The sequence below is a fragment of the Toxotes jaculatrix genome, chromosome 19 (assembly GCF_017976425.1).
Source record: "Toxotes jaculatrix isolate fToxJac2 chromosome 19, fToxJac2.pri, whole genome shotgun sequence".
NCBI lineage: Eukaryota > Metazoa > Chordata > Actinopteri > Toxotidae > Toxotes > Toxotes jaculatrix.
Genome location: NC_054412.1, coordinates 3,180,708 through 3,195,937, shown reverse-complemented (window position 1 = coordinate 3,195,937; position 15,230 = coordinate 3,180,708). Strand labels below are relative to the sequence as shown.

The 15,230-nt window shown below is 41.5% G+C and overlaps 1 protein-coding gene across 1 annotated transcript in view; it reads left to right on the top strand.

Moving 5' to 3' along the window:
- The window catches only part of man1a1 (mannosidase, alpha, class 1A, member 1), a 112,593-nt gene that overhangs the window by 82,945 nt on the left and 14,418 nt on the right, over positions 1-15,230 (top strand). The window contains exons 5-7 of the mRNA XM_041064062.1: positions 936-1,030; positions 11,670-11,793; positions 12,031-12,124. Coding sequence (XP_040919996.1) covers positions 936-1,030; positions 11,670-11,793; positions 12,031-12,124 — 313 coding nt within the window. The remainder of the gene's footprint in view (positions 1-935; positions 1,031-11,669; positions 11,794-12,030; positions 12,125-15,230) is intronic.

Genomic DNA, 15,230 nt, shown 5'->3' with positions numbered 1-15,230 from the left:
CTAATGAGCAGAGGACCATTAAAGCATCAAAATTTCATTCAGTTTTTTAGGGGATGTTTATTTTTTAGCAGCAGAGATAGAGACAGAGTTGTAGAGTTGTATGTCTTAGTCTGAATAACTTTCCCAGGCCTGTCAGTTTGGGAAGAGCTGCAGGAAAACTCTAACTGTATAAAGAGGGAACTGCTGGATGTTGCTGCCCGTTTAGTTTCCACATCTTCAGTTAGTGCTCAATCAGATGTAGACAGATTCTTCCAGACTTCTTTATTTATTTTCATTGTTAAAATAGCCCTAAATCCACTTTGCTATAGTAATAAACTGATTGTAAAATGTTCACATGATGCCTTTCAGTATTCTGATTATGTCCTTCTTCTTCGGTTCCAGACTTAGCGTCTCGCTACGTCATTATTTTGAGTTCAAAGTCTTTTTCCAGTTGGAATATTTTTACTGAAGAGTATCTTATAATTTCATTTTTACACTATGTAAGTGACTAAATGGGGCAAAGAATCTCTGTAATTTTCCTCAAATTACAGATGGAAAACATCACTGTGTCGTAGCTGCAAGCAGCAACAAGGCAGGCAGAGGAACGGTATTGGCAGAAGATTACATGGACAAAAGGAAGGAGACAGGAAAGAGGGAAAGCCTGGAATAAAGGGATAAAAAGAGCGGAAGGAAGGAGGGAAGGACTGAGCTACAAGTTTAAGCTATAAACTTTATACTGACAGGAAAACGCAGATTTCAAAATGCTGAGTAGTATTTCTACCTGATCTTATCTTTGACACTGAACAGATTTCAGTTTTTAAGTGTTGTTTCAGTGTTTAAGTTGTTGAGTTATGGGTCTTGGATGATCGAAAAAAAAAAAAGTAAAATCCTCTTACAGCAAAGAGAAACCTCTTGTAATGAGATGTTCTTTCTTTCTTTCTTTCTTTCTTTCTCAGGTCTTTCGTAGAAAGGCGGTGGAGCTGGGTGAAAAGCTGCTGCCAGCCTTCAAAACGCCCACCGGCATCCCCTGGGCTCTGCTTAACCTCAAGAGGTAGAACACACACACACACACGCACACACACGCACACACACACACACACACACTGGTTCTCACCCAGCAGTCCAAGCTGGTGGTATTTGAGGCAGCAGGTCTGTTTTGATGGTGTGATGCTTTAAAGAGCTTTGTGGTCTAACGCTGGATGTGAGGTGGGCGAACACAGGCTCTCTCTGTTTCACCCTCACACACGGAGCTGAGGTGTTTTGGTTTTTACATGAGAGAGCAGACTTGTCAGACTTAAGTTGTTTGGTTTTTCATCCAGGACTTTGTGCCAGTGGCTCGCCCTGAAACTAAACTTCACTCCAAAGACAAACTGCAAAGTTTCTGAATTCTCTGACTAGCTTATAGAACACAGTCAGCATTTATTAATACACTGTGACACACTGTCAAGGGGGCTGCCCCGTGGGTTTGATACTACACACACACACGGAAATATAATATATATAATATAATATATTTGTCCTGGTTTGTTTTTCCACTATATTTCACATACAGACTTTCCTTCTCAGTGCCTGTACATGCTAACGGACTGAGCCTTTAATTTACAGAAGGCTGGCATTAACATGTAAAGCTACACCTGTAAATTTTCTGAAAACCTGGTTTTGGGAAGGGTGCACTGCCAACAGGAAAAACAAACACTGCCATGGTCCACCCTCGCATTTTCAAATTAAGTTGTTAATCAAATATCTTATTAACCTTCATTAGGTTTCTTATCAACAGATAAACATTGATAAACCAAAGAGGAAACAAGTCATAAATTATCAGAGTCATACAACCAAGAAGAGCTGCAAACTGTGTGTTTCTTTATCTATTAAATTATATTTATATACATATATTTATCATTATATTTATAAATTGTCAGAAAATAAATAAAAATGACCAAAACAATGAACCTAAATCTTGAGCAGGAGATCTTCATAATGGAGATCTCTCTTTAAAGTGGCTACAGTCAGTACATTTACAGTCCAGAGCAAAATCAAATGAAAACAATTATATATAAATTATACAATTACAATTATAAACATATGTCATCATATGCCCTCCCGTAATCCTCCTCTCCTCCTGTCAATCACTCATGATGATGGGAGCGCTCGTTCATTTCCTCCATTTTCTTTATATCTCTCTTTTCCCAGAGAGACAGTACATTCTTCTGTTTGTCAGCCGTTAATTAAAAAGCAGGTTGTCATGACGATAAACGCGCCGTAACAAATTAATTTTCCCTCCTCCTGTATGGGTGAATGGACTCGGCCCCTCCGTTGTCCTCCTCTCTGCGGTGAGAAACACCCCGGGGAGAGACGCCGCGTGTGTGCGTGTGCATGTGTGTGTGCACGTGTGTGTGTACGCACATCTATGTGGGTGTGCATGCGTGGTCCTCCAGAGGCCTGAGCAGATTGGTGGTGATGATGACTTTACCTGCATGACTGAGCTATGATAGCTTTAAAGTACACACACACACACAAACACACACACTCCTATGCACACATTATAGTGACACACACAGCACCACAGTAGCTAATGTGCCTCTGTGCAGGGAAACTCATATTCAGGCTGAGAGTTTGTGACCTCTGTGTGTCATTCTGTTTAAATTAGCTGTCACACATGCATCGGTGCACATGTGTGGTGTTTACAATGTGGTGGAAGAGACAAATTACTTGGAAGCTTCACACGAGAGTCCAGTGATGCAGCAAAATGCAAATAAGAAGTCAGTTATGACTGTGCATTATATGAGTCTGCAGTTTTTTTTAATGCCCGTGGTTGCTCTCACTGGGATATAGAATCATTGCAGGACTTGGTGTGACCATCCTCTCTGTTTAAAACCGCTCCAGTTCTCCTCAGTGCAGCTGCACACAGTTTTTCAAAGTACTTGTCAGGTCGGTTGTTCTGAGCGTCCCGGAGAACCTGCCTCAGTTCTTCTGTGGGCTGAGTCTGTCTCAGCGTCTCCTGTCTCTTCGTGTGATCCCTGACTGACTCCATGATGATGGGATCAGGGCTCTGTGGGGGACAGACCATCTGTAGCAGGACTCCTCGTTCATCTTGTCTCCGGACATAGTTCTTTATGATTCTGGCTGTGTGCTCGGATCATTGTCTTGCTGCAGAGTGGAGCTCTGGATGATGAGCTGCTGCACACACTTGACCTTACAGGGATAACTGAAGCTGTGCTGAATAGAACTGAAGGGCCTGAATAGCCTGTTTGTTGCTGTATTAACATGAAAACAGTTGTTTTTAAGTCATCTTAACATGTTTACACATATAGTTTCCCATTGTGAATTAGCTGCTTGAAGGTTCGACAGAGACACAGGGAGAGTTTTCATTAATCGGTAGTTGAGACGAATCATCAGTGAAGCACTTTTGAAGCAGTGAGAGAGCCTACACAACCTTGACCCAGATTGAAGCAGAATAAATCTGTAAAACACACAGACACACTCGCAAACGAGGCCCAATTATCGTCTTTCCCTTCCCCTCTCTCTTTTATTCTCAGTTTTTTTATTCTTCTTCATCTTTCTCCCCTTTTTTTCTTAACCCATTCTCCTGTGTTTCCTCTCCGTCCTTCCTCACTCCATCCATCTTACCTTGAGTGACCCAGTATCTCCTTCAGTTTCAGGACATCATACCGTAGGTCCACTCCACTCCATGGCCTTGTTCTCTTTATTCCCTCTCTACAGTTTTTCATCTCTCTACCCTGTAGCTATCTACAGAGCCCAAGAGGGGCCACGAGAAATAAGGGCACAGTTTAAAACATGTCACTGCTTCTACTCCACGTAAACCTTGTTAGCTCACTGGCTCGCTTTTAATTTTAGAGAGCAAGATAAATGCCAGCGGAGTCTTTATTTTTAATGAGATTTCACACTGGTCTTGGAATTCCTGGATTATCCTGGAATCATAAAATGGTGTGATGTTATGCCAAAAAAGTCTATGAATCTGTTTTACATGAGGAGCTTTAATGAAACTTGTGCACTAACAAGCCCAACTGATCTCCATGAAACAAACTAAAAACAGAAGGAACATGTCTGGTTATGGAGACACTGGGAATTAGTTATGACAGAAATCCAAAAGAAAACTTGGAATTCTTTGTCAGAGTGATCTGTCTTAACGTCCAGTTGATTCATATTCAGACGACACTTGAAACAGCCTCAACTTGGCCACTTGTGAGGTCCGATAAATCAGAGGCGGGTCCTGGACTCAGAGATCCCTCTGCCTCATTTTCCTCCCTTCTCTTTCTCTCCGTTTCCCTTTCTTTGTATATAAACCCATCGATTGCCACTAAATGAGCGGAAAATGCTGCTAAGATCCGATTTGCCCAATTGATCTGCCACAGACTCCGGCCCCGCCAGAGCAAGTCTGGTGGCACAGCTGTCAGACGGATAGAAGAACAGTTGTCCCTGAATTTAGTTTTGATTGTCTGAGTAAAAGAATAACAAAGGCGAAGAATTGCATGTCAGTGGCGAAGTCGCTTCCAGTGAAATGTTCTATAAAATGAACACTATTAGACAGTTGTCTCATCTCTCCCTTTCTTCCTTAATGACAGCTTCTTTTTTAACTTAGAAAATAAAGTTTTTTTCATACTTGTGGAAAGTAGGAAGCATCCAACAGACGGTGAGGAAATATTTAATCGTACATTCAGTCAAACGACATTGTGGTTTCAAATGAAAGGATTAAAACATTATTAATCAGTTTCAAATGTGCTGTAGTGCCACTAAATAGAAAAGAAGGCATTAACAGAGAATAAACAGCTGGTATTAGCAAATTAAAGGCTGCATTGATTTGTTTTTACTGGGGGAAAGTATTATGACTGTTCTCTGCTGCTTATCAGTAATGTCAGTCGCACATTAGAAAATGAATAAAGATGAATCATGATACTGTAATCGAGACAAGGAAAGTCGAGCAATAACTGGAGAACTAAACAAATATGCTACTTTATAAAGGACGGCAGAATATTTTCACACATTCTTAGCACTGGATTTGTTTCATCTTACGGTGAAAATCATCAGTTTAGACATTAAAAATTGACTGAAGTGTAAAAAGCATTTTTTGGCCAGTAGTTGCTCCAAATGGACGTAGAGAATAATGGAAACACCACCCTGTTGTAAAACAGAGCAACAGTGGAAATCCAGCATACAATGTCCCGATACTGTATGTACAGTACATGTGTGGCTTCCTACAACATTAAGACGCTGTGCTTCAACGAGGGAAGCCATAGCAGCTCTACCAACCAACCGCTTTCCCCCGTGTCCTCTGACACTTTATTTCTCTCTCACTTTATCACACAGATGCACACACACACGCACACACACACACACACACACACACACACGCACACACACACACTAGTTACCCAGTCGTTATCTTCTTCGGCCAGTATGTCCCATAGCTCTTCTATTACCATTCAGACTGATAAAGCTCTTGCAAATCACTCCCACTGCACTGCATACTGACTGGTCTTAATAGGATGAGACATTGTGGGAATGTGTTGTGCGGGTGTGTGTGTGTGTGTGTGTGTGTTGGGCTGTGTTGAGGTGTCTGGATCTGTGCTCCACCCTGGAATTAGTAGTTCATTCCTCTCTTCATGCATCATGGTGATGATTGTGTCCCACACAGGCACACACACACTCTCACACACACACACACACATCTGATTTTTTTTCCGTGTAACTGCCAATAAAAAGTTCAGGACAGTATGCTAAGAGAAGACATTTGCCTAAAACGATGAATAAATCATTAATCAGATGTGAGCGATCACTGTTTTCTGAGTTTCTGGGAATATTTCATCCTGCTGGGCTTCAGAATGGGCTTTCACTCTCTTATAGTCTTGTAGACTTTGCTTTGTCTAAGAATCTGCATTAGATACAGCTGACCCACCAACAGCCACCATTTCAGAATGCACATACTCAAAGAAAATAGCCTCTCTCCAGCCAAACTGCTGCTAAAAGCAGCGTCATCATCCTAATGATGCTGCAGAGTCGAAGCCAACTCTTTGCCCCTGCTCTCTTTTCTTATCTCACAGAAGAAAATGTAAAAAAAGAAAAAAATTTCAGCTTTGGGCAGATTTGCTCCTTCAGCTACAGACTCTCTGAGGCTAAAGCAATCAATTCTGAGCTCTTGGGGTCTCGGAGTTTGATTAATAGGCCTAGATGGAGAATGGCTCTATTAGCACAGCCTGGTGAGATTGTCACACTGGGTGACCCTGCAAAGTGCCACTCTGTCATGCAGCCTTTTCTCATAGATGTGATAGGAACATGAACTTGTTAATCCAGTAGATGTGTGGAAATTCTCTGCTTAGAGACTGATGACAGTATAATAACATCTAAGGGAACTGGCTTGTATTTCCATTTCGAGCTACTTTAGAGTGAAACAGTTGAATAAGGTCTGTAGTGCCCGACTTTCGCCTTCACTATAGTACGATAAAGTTAAGATCAGTAGATCTATTGTAGAAAGAATAGGTGGAGTATATGTTAAAGGATGTCATGTTTTCCACTCATTCTAATAAATATGTACCCACAGGTAGGAGGAATGGTACACTGTGAATCAGTGCAGTTTTATTGAGAAGAGAAGGGTGCTCAGCCTGTGACGACAGATTTCTGTCCTGATGTAAATGTGCTTTAGGAGTGAGTCATTTGACAGATAATGCATCTGCAGCTGAAATAATTGATTGTTGTGTGAAGAAATCCTAAATATTTGATGGTTCCAGGTTCTGAAAAAACAGAATTCCCTGTTCTCAGACAGTGGTGTGGGATGCTTACATGTACACATGTAAAAATGATCTGAAGGTACAGTGAACCGTGTGAACACACTTTATGTGGGTGTTTTTGCAGTGACTCTGAGAGCTGTTTTAGCTGCATTGGTCTAATTCTGTTTCGTCTGGTTGATGGGTTCAAATTAGGTCATGTCAGGCAAAAGGGACTGAATTTAGAACAAGCTGTTAAAAAACTGTTTCTGATGGGTTGTAGAGCCCACTGAATACTGGACTTTTGAGCCGCTACCAGTATCAATATTTTAGAATTTAAAAAGTTTGAAAATAGTAGTATCTGCTAATATTTGTTTGGTTTTAACTCAGACAGATAGCAAATGTATATCAGGTTATATATTGAGGATCTCATGGGTTTATGTTGTTAGGGTTTGCGGCCTTCATTTCCATTTTGAGGCCTAAGACTGGCTGGAAGGAAAAAGGTAGAGACCCTTATACAGTCTGTGTTCTTTCCATGGCCACGGTTCTGAGTACACACGTGTACATACAGCAGATACGCAGTATTGGTATTGGTAGTAACACAGTCTCATTGCCCTGAGGCACTTTTGAACAACAAAGAAAAAGTCTGGCATTCAGGGAATCAAAAGATTTTTTTTTTTTTTTTTTTTAAGCGCACACAGAAATGCACACACTCATTCCCCCGGTGAGTGCGTGCGGTAACCTAAGGCTGTGGAAAGCAGCCATGATTTAAGGCCTCTAATTAAGTTGCTAACTGTGGATCTGTTGCAGTTCACATTTTCTCTGTGCCTAGAGGAATAGAAGTGCAATAGATTTTCAGACAGAGAGGAAGAGATATTGAGGAGAGAAAATCAGGAGGCAAAGCGAGGTCATGGCATGGATGAGGAGGAGGAGGACAGTGAAAGGGTTAGGAACAAAAAAAGAGAGAGAATGAGCCAAAATATAGGCTTCATCCAACCACAGAGTACAAATGAAACGGAGGCGTGCTTCCCAACATAATACTAGAGGAGCATGAGAGGGCACATCCTGGTGTGACATGCTAATTTATGGAGATGGAAAGCCTTTTCTATTTTTCCAGGTTACTGCTTGGTACCACAGAATTAAAATCACTGTTTTTGGCTCTGCAGAATGGACTGGAGGGTGTAACGCCAGCAAGCTACAATTTGTCATTTCACAGCTGGCCAGGAAATAGGTGTGAGAGGGTGAATAATTAAAAGACTGGACAGCCCCAAAAGGACAAACACCAAAAGGACAGGAGCCTGTCCTCCGGTGGGATCTATCATAATTCACACTGGCATCAATCTGTAATGACCCAGTTTTTCTAGGTTGAGGCTTTGGTTCCGTATTTGTTGGTTGGACCCTTGAGCCTGTAGTTTCTTTTGTTTGTTGGTTTAAAAGCAGGGCAGCGCGATGTGCATGAGCAGTGACAGAGATAAATAAGAAAAGTTCACTTCTCAGAGAATGTTGCTTGCATCTGTAGTTCGATCTATTAAGCTTTTAGCCAGAGTTTAGTAGCTTTTACTAACTAGTTAAAGTATAGATACTGGACAGTTGTAGAGGCTGAGCTTGTTCTTGGAAGCAGTATTTAACTTAAACTTTTTTTTTTAATGTAATAGCTGAAAATGAGCATAACAGGTCCCTTTTAAAGGAGCAGTGATGCCAGTGGCAGACTGGCCTGATGGGGCTGTGGGGCTGAGCAAATTAATTAAAATCCATGGGCCTGGATTCTATTAGCCAAACAAACTGCATCATATCACTTCTATCAGAGGTGGATGATGCTGGCTGATCTCTTGCTTTATGATGAAAGTTCAGTATCAGCGTTGATACGTTGGCGTAAGCCTGACATAATCTCTGAAAAGTCCTCCAGTTCGAGGTCGCTGTAACATTTCATTAACATTTCCAGTCTAGTTTGCAAAGAGAATTACCGAATGTTTTTCAGTGCACTGCATTACATTACTTCACTTCACCGCTCATCAGCAGAACACTTTGTCAGAAGACAGCGCGATGATGGAGTTCGAAACACCACTGTGACTTCTGTTAGTGAGCTGAATTCAGACAAGACTCTTTATTCAGCCAGATTTTAAATGTGAATCTTCGAGCCCCATACTGTTGTGAAAATTACACCATCTGATATCACAAGGAAACAGATAAGAGGAGAAATCCATTACAACTTACTGTGGATATCATTGCTAGATAATTTCTGAAAATAGGGATGAAAGCCAGCTGAAGCTTCAGTAAGGATATGTGGTTAAAACTTGGCCACTTGCACAATATTTTTACAGTATTGCAGTGTAGTCTGTGGTGCAAGGAGAGGTCATAAACTGAACTGTGTCTTTTATAGCTTGAGCTTGTAATAAGTCTCATTACATCCCATGTGAGAAAAGGGATGTAGAGCATGCTGGTTGTTAAGAGTGTCCTGGAAACTGGGCCACCAGGACATCTGCATCAGTGGCCAAACACAACAGTGGACTCCCATCAGATGGACTAATACAGTTGTATTGTGCTGTATGCCAGTGGATGAATGCCAGTTTCCACTCCCAGTACAGGAAGTGACTGGAACAACAGTGAGTTTCCATCAGACCACCAGGCATGAATGTCCCTCAGCAGCTATTGAAACAGGTTCATTTAGCCCAAAATGGAGCAGAGGCAGCTCTCTGACCCCGTGTTTTTATTGGCTTTAGCAGCATTAATGCATCATTTCAATCACAGTTCGTTCGCTGTGAGCTGTTGTTGCAAGCAGCCACGGCGAGAGGTCGGACTAACAGATGAGTTTTATTTCAAATTCACCCTCGTTTCTCTCACAGCGGTGATGGTTATTGGCTTGTGTCCATTTGGTTTCCTCAGCAGTCTCTCCCTACAGTCCTCAGTGTGTCTCAGTAACAGGTGTTCTGAGGTGTTGTCTCAGGAAAACATCTGTGTTTGCTAACTTTAGCTGCCGTAAGCTACTGGTCACAGATACTGGTAGCAGCAAAATCTCTGAGTGTATTGATCTGCTTATAAATCCAACGTGAATTTGTAAGAGGGTGATTGTGTTATTAATTCCTTTCAAAAGTTGTATTTTAATTGTCCACATAACCGTTTAATAACTTCAACAGTTGTGTTTCAACAGACAGACTGCTCTTCTGACAGCTCTGTGTTTTTATAAAGCTTCTTTATTTTGAATTTAGTTCCAGACAGTATCACGCATCTTAAATAGTCCTGAATTTGTCTCTCTGAAACTTTCAGACTCCCCGGGCAGATTAATGTTATTCCAAACGCGCCCTCGTCTATCTGTCACCAGTATTACACTTTATACCTGCTCTTCATTGTTTTGTGTCTGTTTGGTTTACGCAGCAGCTTTTCCCTGCTGCTTTGTTTTGCTCTCCTTAACAGGGATTTAGTGTTTCTCACACCAGGGCTTTGGGAGGGATTGAGGTGGACAGGGGTGAGTTGGGAAGGTGTGTGTTTGCCTCCTCACCTCCCCACTGCCAAGACAAGGGATTTATCGTTCATCATTGGGTTTATAAAGGGATTGAAAATGATGGATATACAGATCAAGTCTACAGTTGACTGAGGGGAGGTGGAGGCAGCAGGCGAGATAATGAAATAATGTTGTGCTCCTCTGGAAGTAACTGGACCTCTGTATATTTTGGGTTTAAGTTAACAATACATCATGTCAACCACATGACGGTGCCCACATTAACCGTTTGTGCAGGTAATAGTGGACTTTAATGTCCTATTTTAGTGTCCACATCAGTCCAAAGCCTAACAAAGACTCAGCTCCCAGTTTAATCAGGGTGTGCAGTGATGGGATTTTTCCTCACCAGTCATGTTCTCTGACCCTGATCTCTGTCTGTCTGCCCGCCGCCTGATGCTGCGGTGGTCCTCCCTGTGTTTGGTTGACTTGATTAAATCCATGGTGTAATGGGAAACAAATTATGGCTTGTGCAGCATGATGAGTTGAAGGGGGGATAATTAGTATGTTCATCCACCTCTTTGAAGGGATGTGTGTGCATGGCACTTCTCCCAATTCACACACCTTCTCCTCCCCCTTCTTCCTCATTTGTCGGATGTCTCCCCTGCTTCAGCCTCCTCTGTGTGTGTGTGTGTGTGTTTGTCCATGTGTCCCCATGTAGTTATTGTAGTGCAGACATTCTGCTATGTGTTTCACAGTGTAGTCAATTGTTAATATGTATTCATGAGTGGTTACTTGAGGCATCACAACCAGAGTCATCAGTTCTTGGCCAGGAAGTGATCTGTCAGTGGCTGTAATGATCCAGCGCTCACACACACACACACGTACACACACACACACACACACACACACACACACACACACACACACACACACACACACACACACACACCCTGCTGCTAAGTCTTCTGTCCTTGTCAACCATGCCAGGGTTTTACATATGGCCTCAAAGTCAAGGCAACTTCACTGTCACTACAAGCAGCGTCAGGAGAGAGGGCGGGGTCCAGCAAAAACAAAACGTGCTCATAAATATGGAGAGTGGGAATTTTAGTTTAAGGTATCATGACTGTACCTTAGTCTTTAACAAATTTCTAAAATAACAATTACAGCAGCTTCAGTAGTTTAAGGTATTTCTGCTGAGTCGCTCTGAAGCTGAGTTTTTGAAGATGCATCGCCTCTTTTCATCAGTTTAGTATCAAGATAATCAGGTTTCCTGATGAATGGCTTCTCTTACATGACTCTGTGTTCTTGTGTTATATTGTCCACAAAATCGTTAAGAGTGAATACAAAGTGTAGACAACTTAAAGCATGTGAAGGAGGTGGTTCTGATTTACTGAAATGCGCAGGAATTGTCAAACAGCATGCAGTTTTCAAATCGTATCTCTCTTTTTCACACCAGCTGTGGTTCAGCACTTCTTTTTGTTATTCTGTTTCATTAACAGAAACCTCTGTCTCCTTCTCTTCTCCCCTTTGTGCAGTGGTATCGGTAGAAACTGGCCGTGGGCATCGGGCGGCAGCAGCATCCTGGCCGAGTACGGCACCCTGCATCTGGAGTTCATGCACCTCAGCAAACTCTCTGGAAATCCTGAGTTTGCTCAGAAGGTAAAAGAAACAGAGGAGATGAGAAAATCTAAAATATAAACCCTGGCTGCTTGTTCTCCACTTTGGCTTTTGAAGTGTGTGGAATGTTGGGGAAACCAGTCAGCAGTGTCTCCAGGCTCTTTTCACACTGTTTCATATAAACACTTTACATACTCTATTGTCAGGGCACAGCACCTGTGGTGTTTGCATTGAGCTTCACTCGGTTTCATTTGTGTTTTCATTTCTTTTAATCATTAGGTCATGAACATCCGGAAGGTCCTTAACCGCCTGGACAAACCTCAGGGGCTGTACCCCAACTACCTGAACCCCAACAGCGGCCAGTGGGGCCAACGTAAGTTGTTTTTCTCCTGCACTTCCTGTGTGTATAGTGCGTAAATATCATAGCAGAACTTGAGAGCAGTGATCGGTGTTCTTTACCCTCATTGTGTGTGGAGTGACATTCAACAGTACGGTAACACAGATTCTTCCTTTGTGAGATTTAGGGATAATGTCAAGGAGGAAAGATAAAAGCCAAAAAAAAAAAAATGTAGACAGCTTTTTCAGACAGCCAAATACCGCAGGTGATGGTGATGGTGAGGAGGAAGAGGCTGGAACATTCAGGAGCTCCCCGTCCTCACTAACAGCCACCGGGCTGCAGTCAAACTCTTCCTGCCCCATTCACATAATTTAAAGAGTATTTCAGACACAAATTCAAGACTGGCTCAGAATTATCTGCTGCAGGCTGGAGATGAAGTAGTTTCACACCTAAACACGGTGTAATTAAGATGAAAATAACAGGCTGAAAACCTTTGGGTTAATAGTAAGCTGGACTTTGAGTCTGATATCAGAAACATTAATAAAATCTGAATTTATCACCAAGGTTAGCCCTTTTCTTTCCCAAGATGACGTGCAAATTACAACCTGTCTGGATTACTGCCGTGCACCTTATGCTGAGCGTTCAAAGAAAACTGTTCCACACCTGTAATTTGTTCTGACGGAAACCAGGAGAGTGCACACGTATCATTCTGTTATTATAATCATCACAATGTCTCCGGCTCAGATTCAGAATTTTAAGTGTTCATTATTTTTTAATTTGTCCATGAACCTGCCCCCAATTATTGGACATTAATTAAACTTTACTACAATTTCTTGAGCTCCTCAAAGAGCTCTCACATCCACCGACTTACCTTAACTATACTGTAATCCATCTATGGTGAGTACGGACGAAATGATGAGTTGATAAAAACTTGATCAAATTAGCAGTTATATAATAACAATATATTATATACATATATATAACATATAAATGAAATGCTCTTATTTTGGAGGCCAAAATCTCTGGTCTGTGTTACTGGTTAACTATGGTTTATGGTAACTTAGAGGGTTTTTTTTTATTGTACTGTTAATAGAGGCAGTGTTGGAGCAGTGGTGCAGTCCCTCTTTTCATCCCTCTTTCCATTTGAACTTTGTTGACTCTCTTTGCATTACTGCAACCCACTATTTACCCATATCACTGTCAAGTATTTTCATACTCACTCCACCCCCAGCTCCTATTGTTAACATCAGTGTGTGCACAGGTGTCTGTTCACACAGGCGCGTTTCTGACAGGTTGCAGTCACAGGGTGTAATTTTGAATCCATTATCAAACTCTTCAAACCCTGTAGCTGAACAGGTAATGATGATAATGACAGAGAGGTGAGACTTGGAGGAAGAGGAGAGGTTGGACAGAGAATAACATTTGGTGTTGCAGAAAGAGCGATGTATAGCAGAAAAGTGATATTAGATATAGTTCAGGAGAAGAGTCCAGGGAAAGTCTGTGCTAAGTGTCAGCTGAGTAGATGTAATGAAAATGACACTGACAAGACGCGGGAGAGGGGCTGAAATCAAAATCCTTTTTTTTTTTTGGACCCATTTTTAAAGCAGCTTTTAGGTATTTCTGACCTCTGCAGAGCAGAAGCTGGACTTCACAGTGACACAGCTACTATATCAAACCATCAAGTCAAGAAATAGCTCGACATTTTTTGGGGAAAATATGCTCATTTGCTTTCTTTCTGCGAGTCAGATGAAAAGGTTGAGGCCACTTTCTGTCTGTCTGTCTGTACAGTAAATATGTAGCTACAACCAGGAGACATTTACCTCGTCATTACCAACAGAGAGTCCAGGAAGTAACTGTGCCCGGCCGAGGCATAGCCTGAAACATAACCGCTGAAAAATCACGATTTTATACTTTGGCTTTTTGTACAGATTCAACCAGTGAGATAAAAATGGGGGAGCTTTACAGGTGCTGTTTCCACCTGTTTCCACTGAACAAACTGTCACATGGCATCAGCTTCACATTTAACAGACCGGTGTGAGAGAGGTATCAATTTTCCATCTAACTGCAGACAAGAAAGTGAACAGGTTCGCTTCCTTGAATCCTTAGTTGCCCTTTTGATAAAATAATGCCGGGAACTACGGAGCACCAGGAGCTGAACTCAGCGTCGGGAAAATGATTCTTCAGCCTGCTGTGTTTTCATTTCAGCCACCCACCAAGAACTGGGAAGATTAGCAAATTAGACCAGTAATGGCTTAAAAACCGACTTTGTTTGAAACACTGTTATGCATACAAAATAGTACAGAATCATCATGTTCTTTGTGATTTATTGTTGTGGGACTGTGATGTCTGCATCAGTAGGAAAGCACACATCCAGAGGGGGAAACTGAGATTGAAATCACCTGAAACAGCTGACGTAGTGTCTCTGAAGTTGTACTGAAATATCTGCTGTTTTAGCTCGTGAGCTTTTCAGATTTGAGATGAATGAAACTTAATTGTTTTTCATGCTTAATTATTCTAGAACTAATTTTACATTGTAAAAGTATCATGTTTGTTCAGGCCAGTCACTGCTCTACATAAAACCAGGACATCATTCTCTTGATTTACACAAGTGTGACATTAAATTAGAAATCCTTTGATCCAGTTTTATAATCTAGTTTTTTTATAACCCGTGGTATCCTTCTGAACATATTAGAGTCATATCTGGTTGTTTTTAATATCCAGTCATTAAATGGAGAGCTGTTAGTATCTCTGATGGTTAAACATAGACCTGAACCTCTGGTCTGCCTACTTTTTATTATCTGATGCACTGAAATATTGAATAAAACCACTGAAAGCACATCCACAGTTATATCTGTTGGCATTTATCTGACACTCTTAACCAGAGCCAGTACCTGTGTTTTCATCGGAGTATTTTATGCAAATGATGACATATTCAATTTGCAGCGCGGAATAGAAACAAGCAAGTTTCAACAAAAAAAAAAAAAAAAAAAAAACGCTTTTATGCTCGTCTTAGTCAGAGAGGGTTTTTCATCTGGAAAGTAATTATGCAACAGTGATGGGACTGCATTTGTTGAATAAATTATGACCTCGGGATGTTTTCAGCCTAATGTCTGAAAAATATGTCTCCACCACAGCCTCCCTC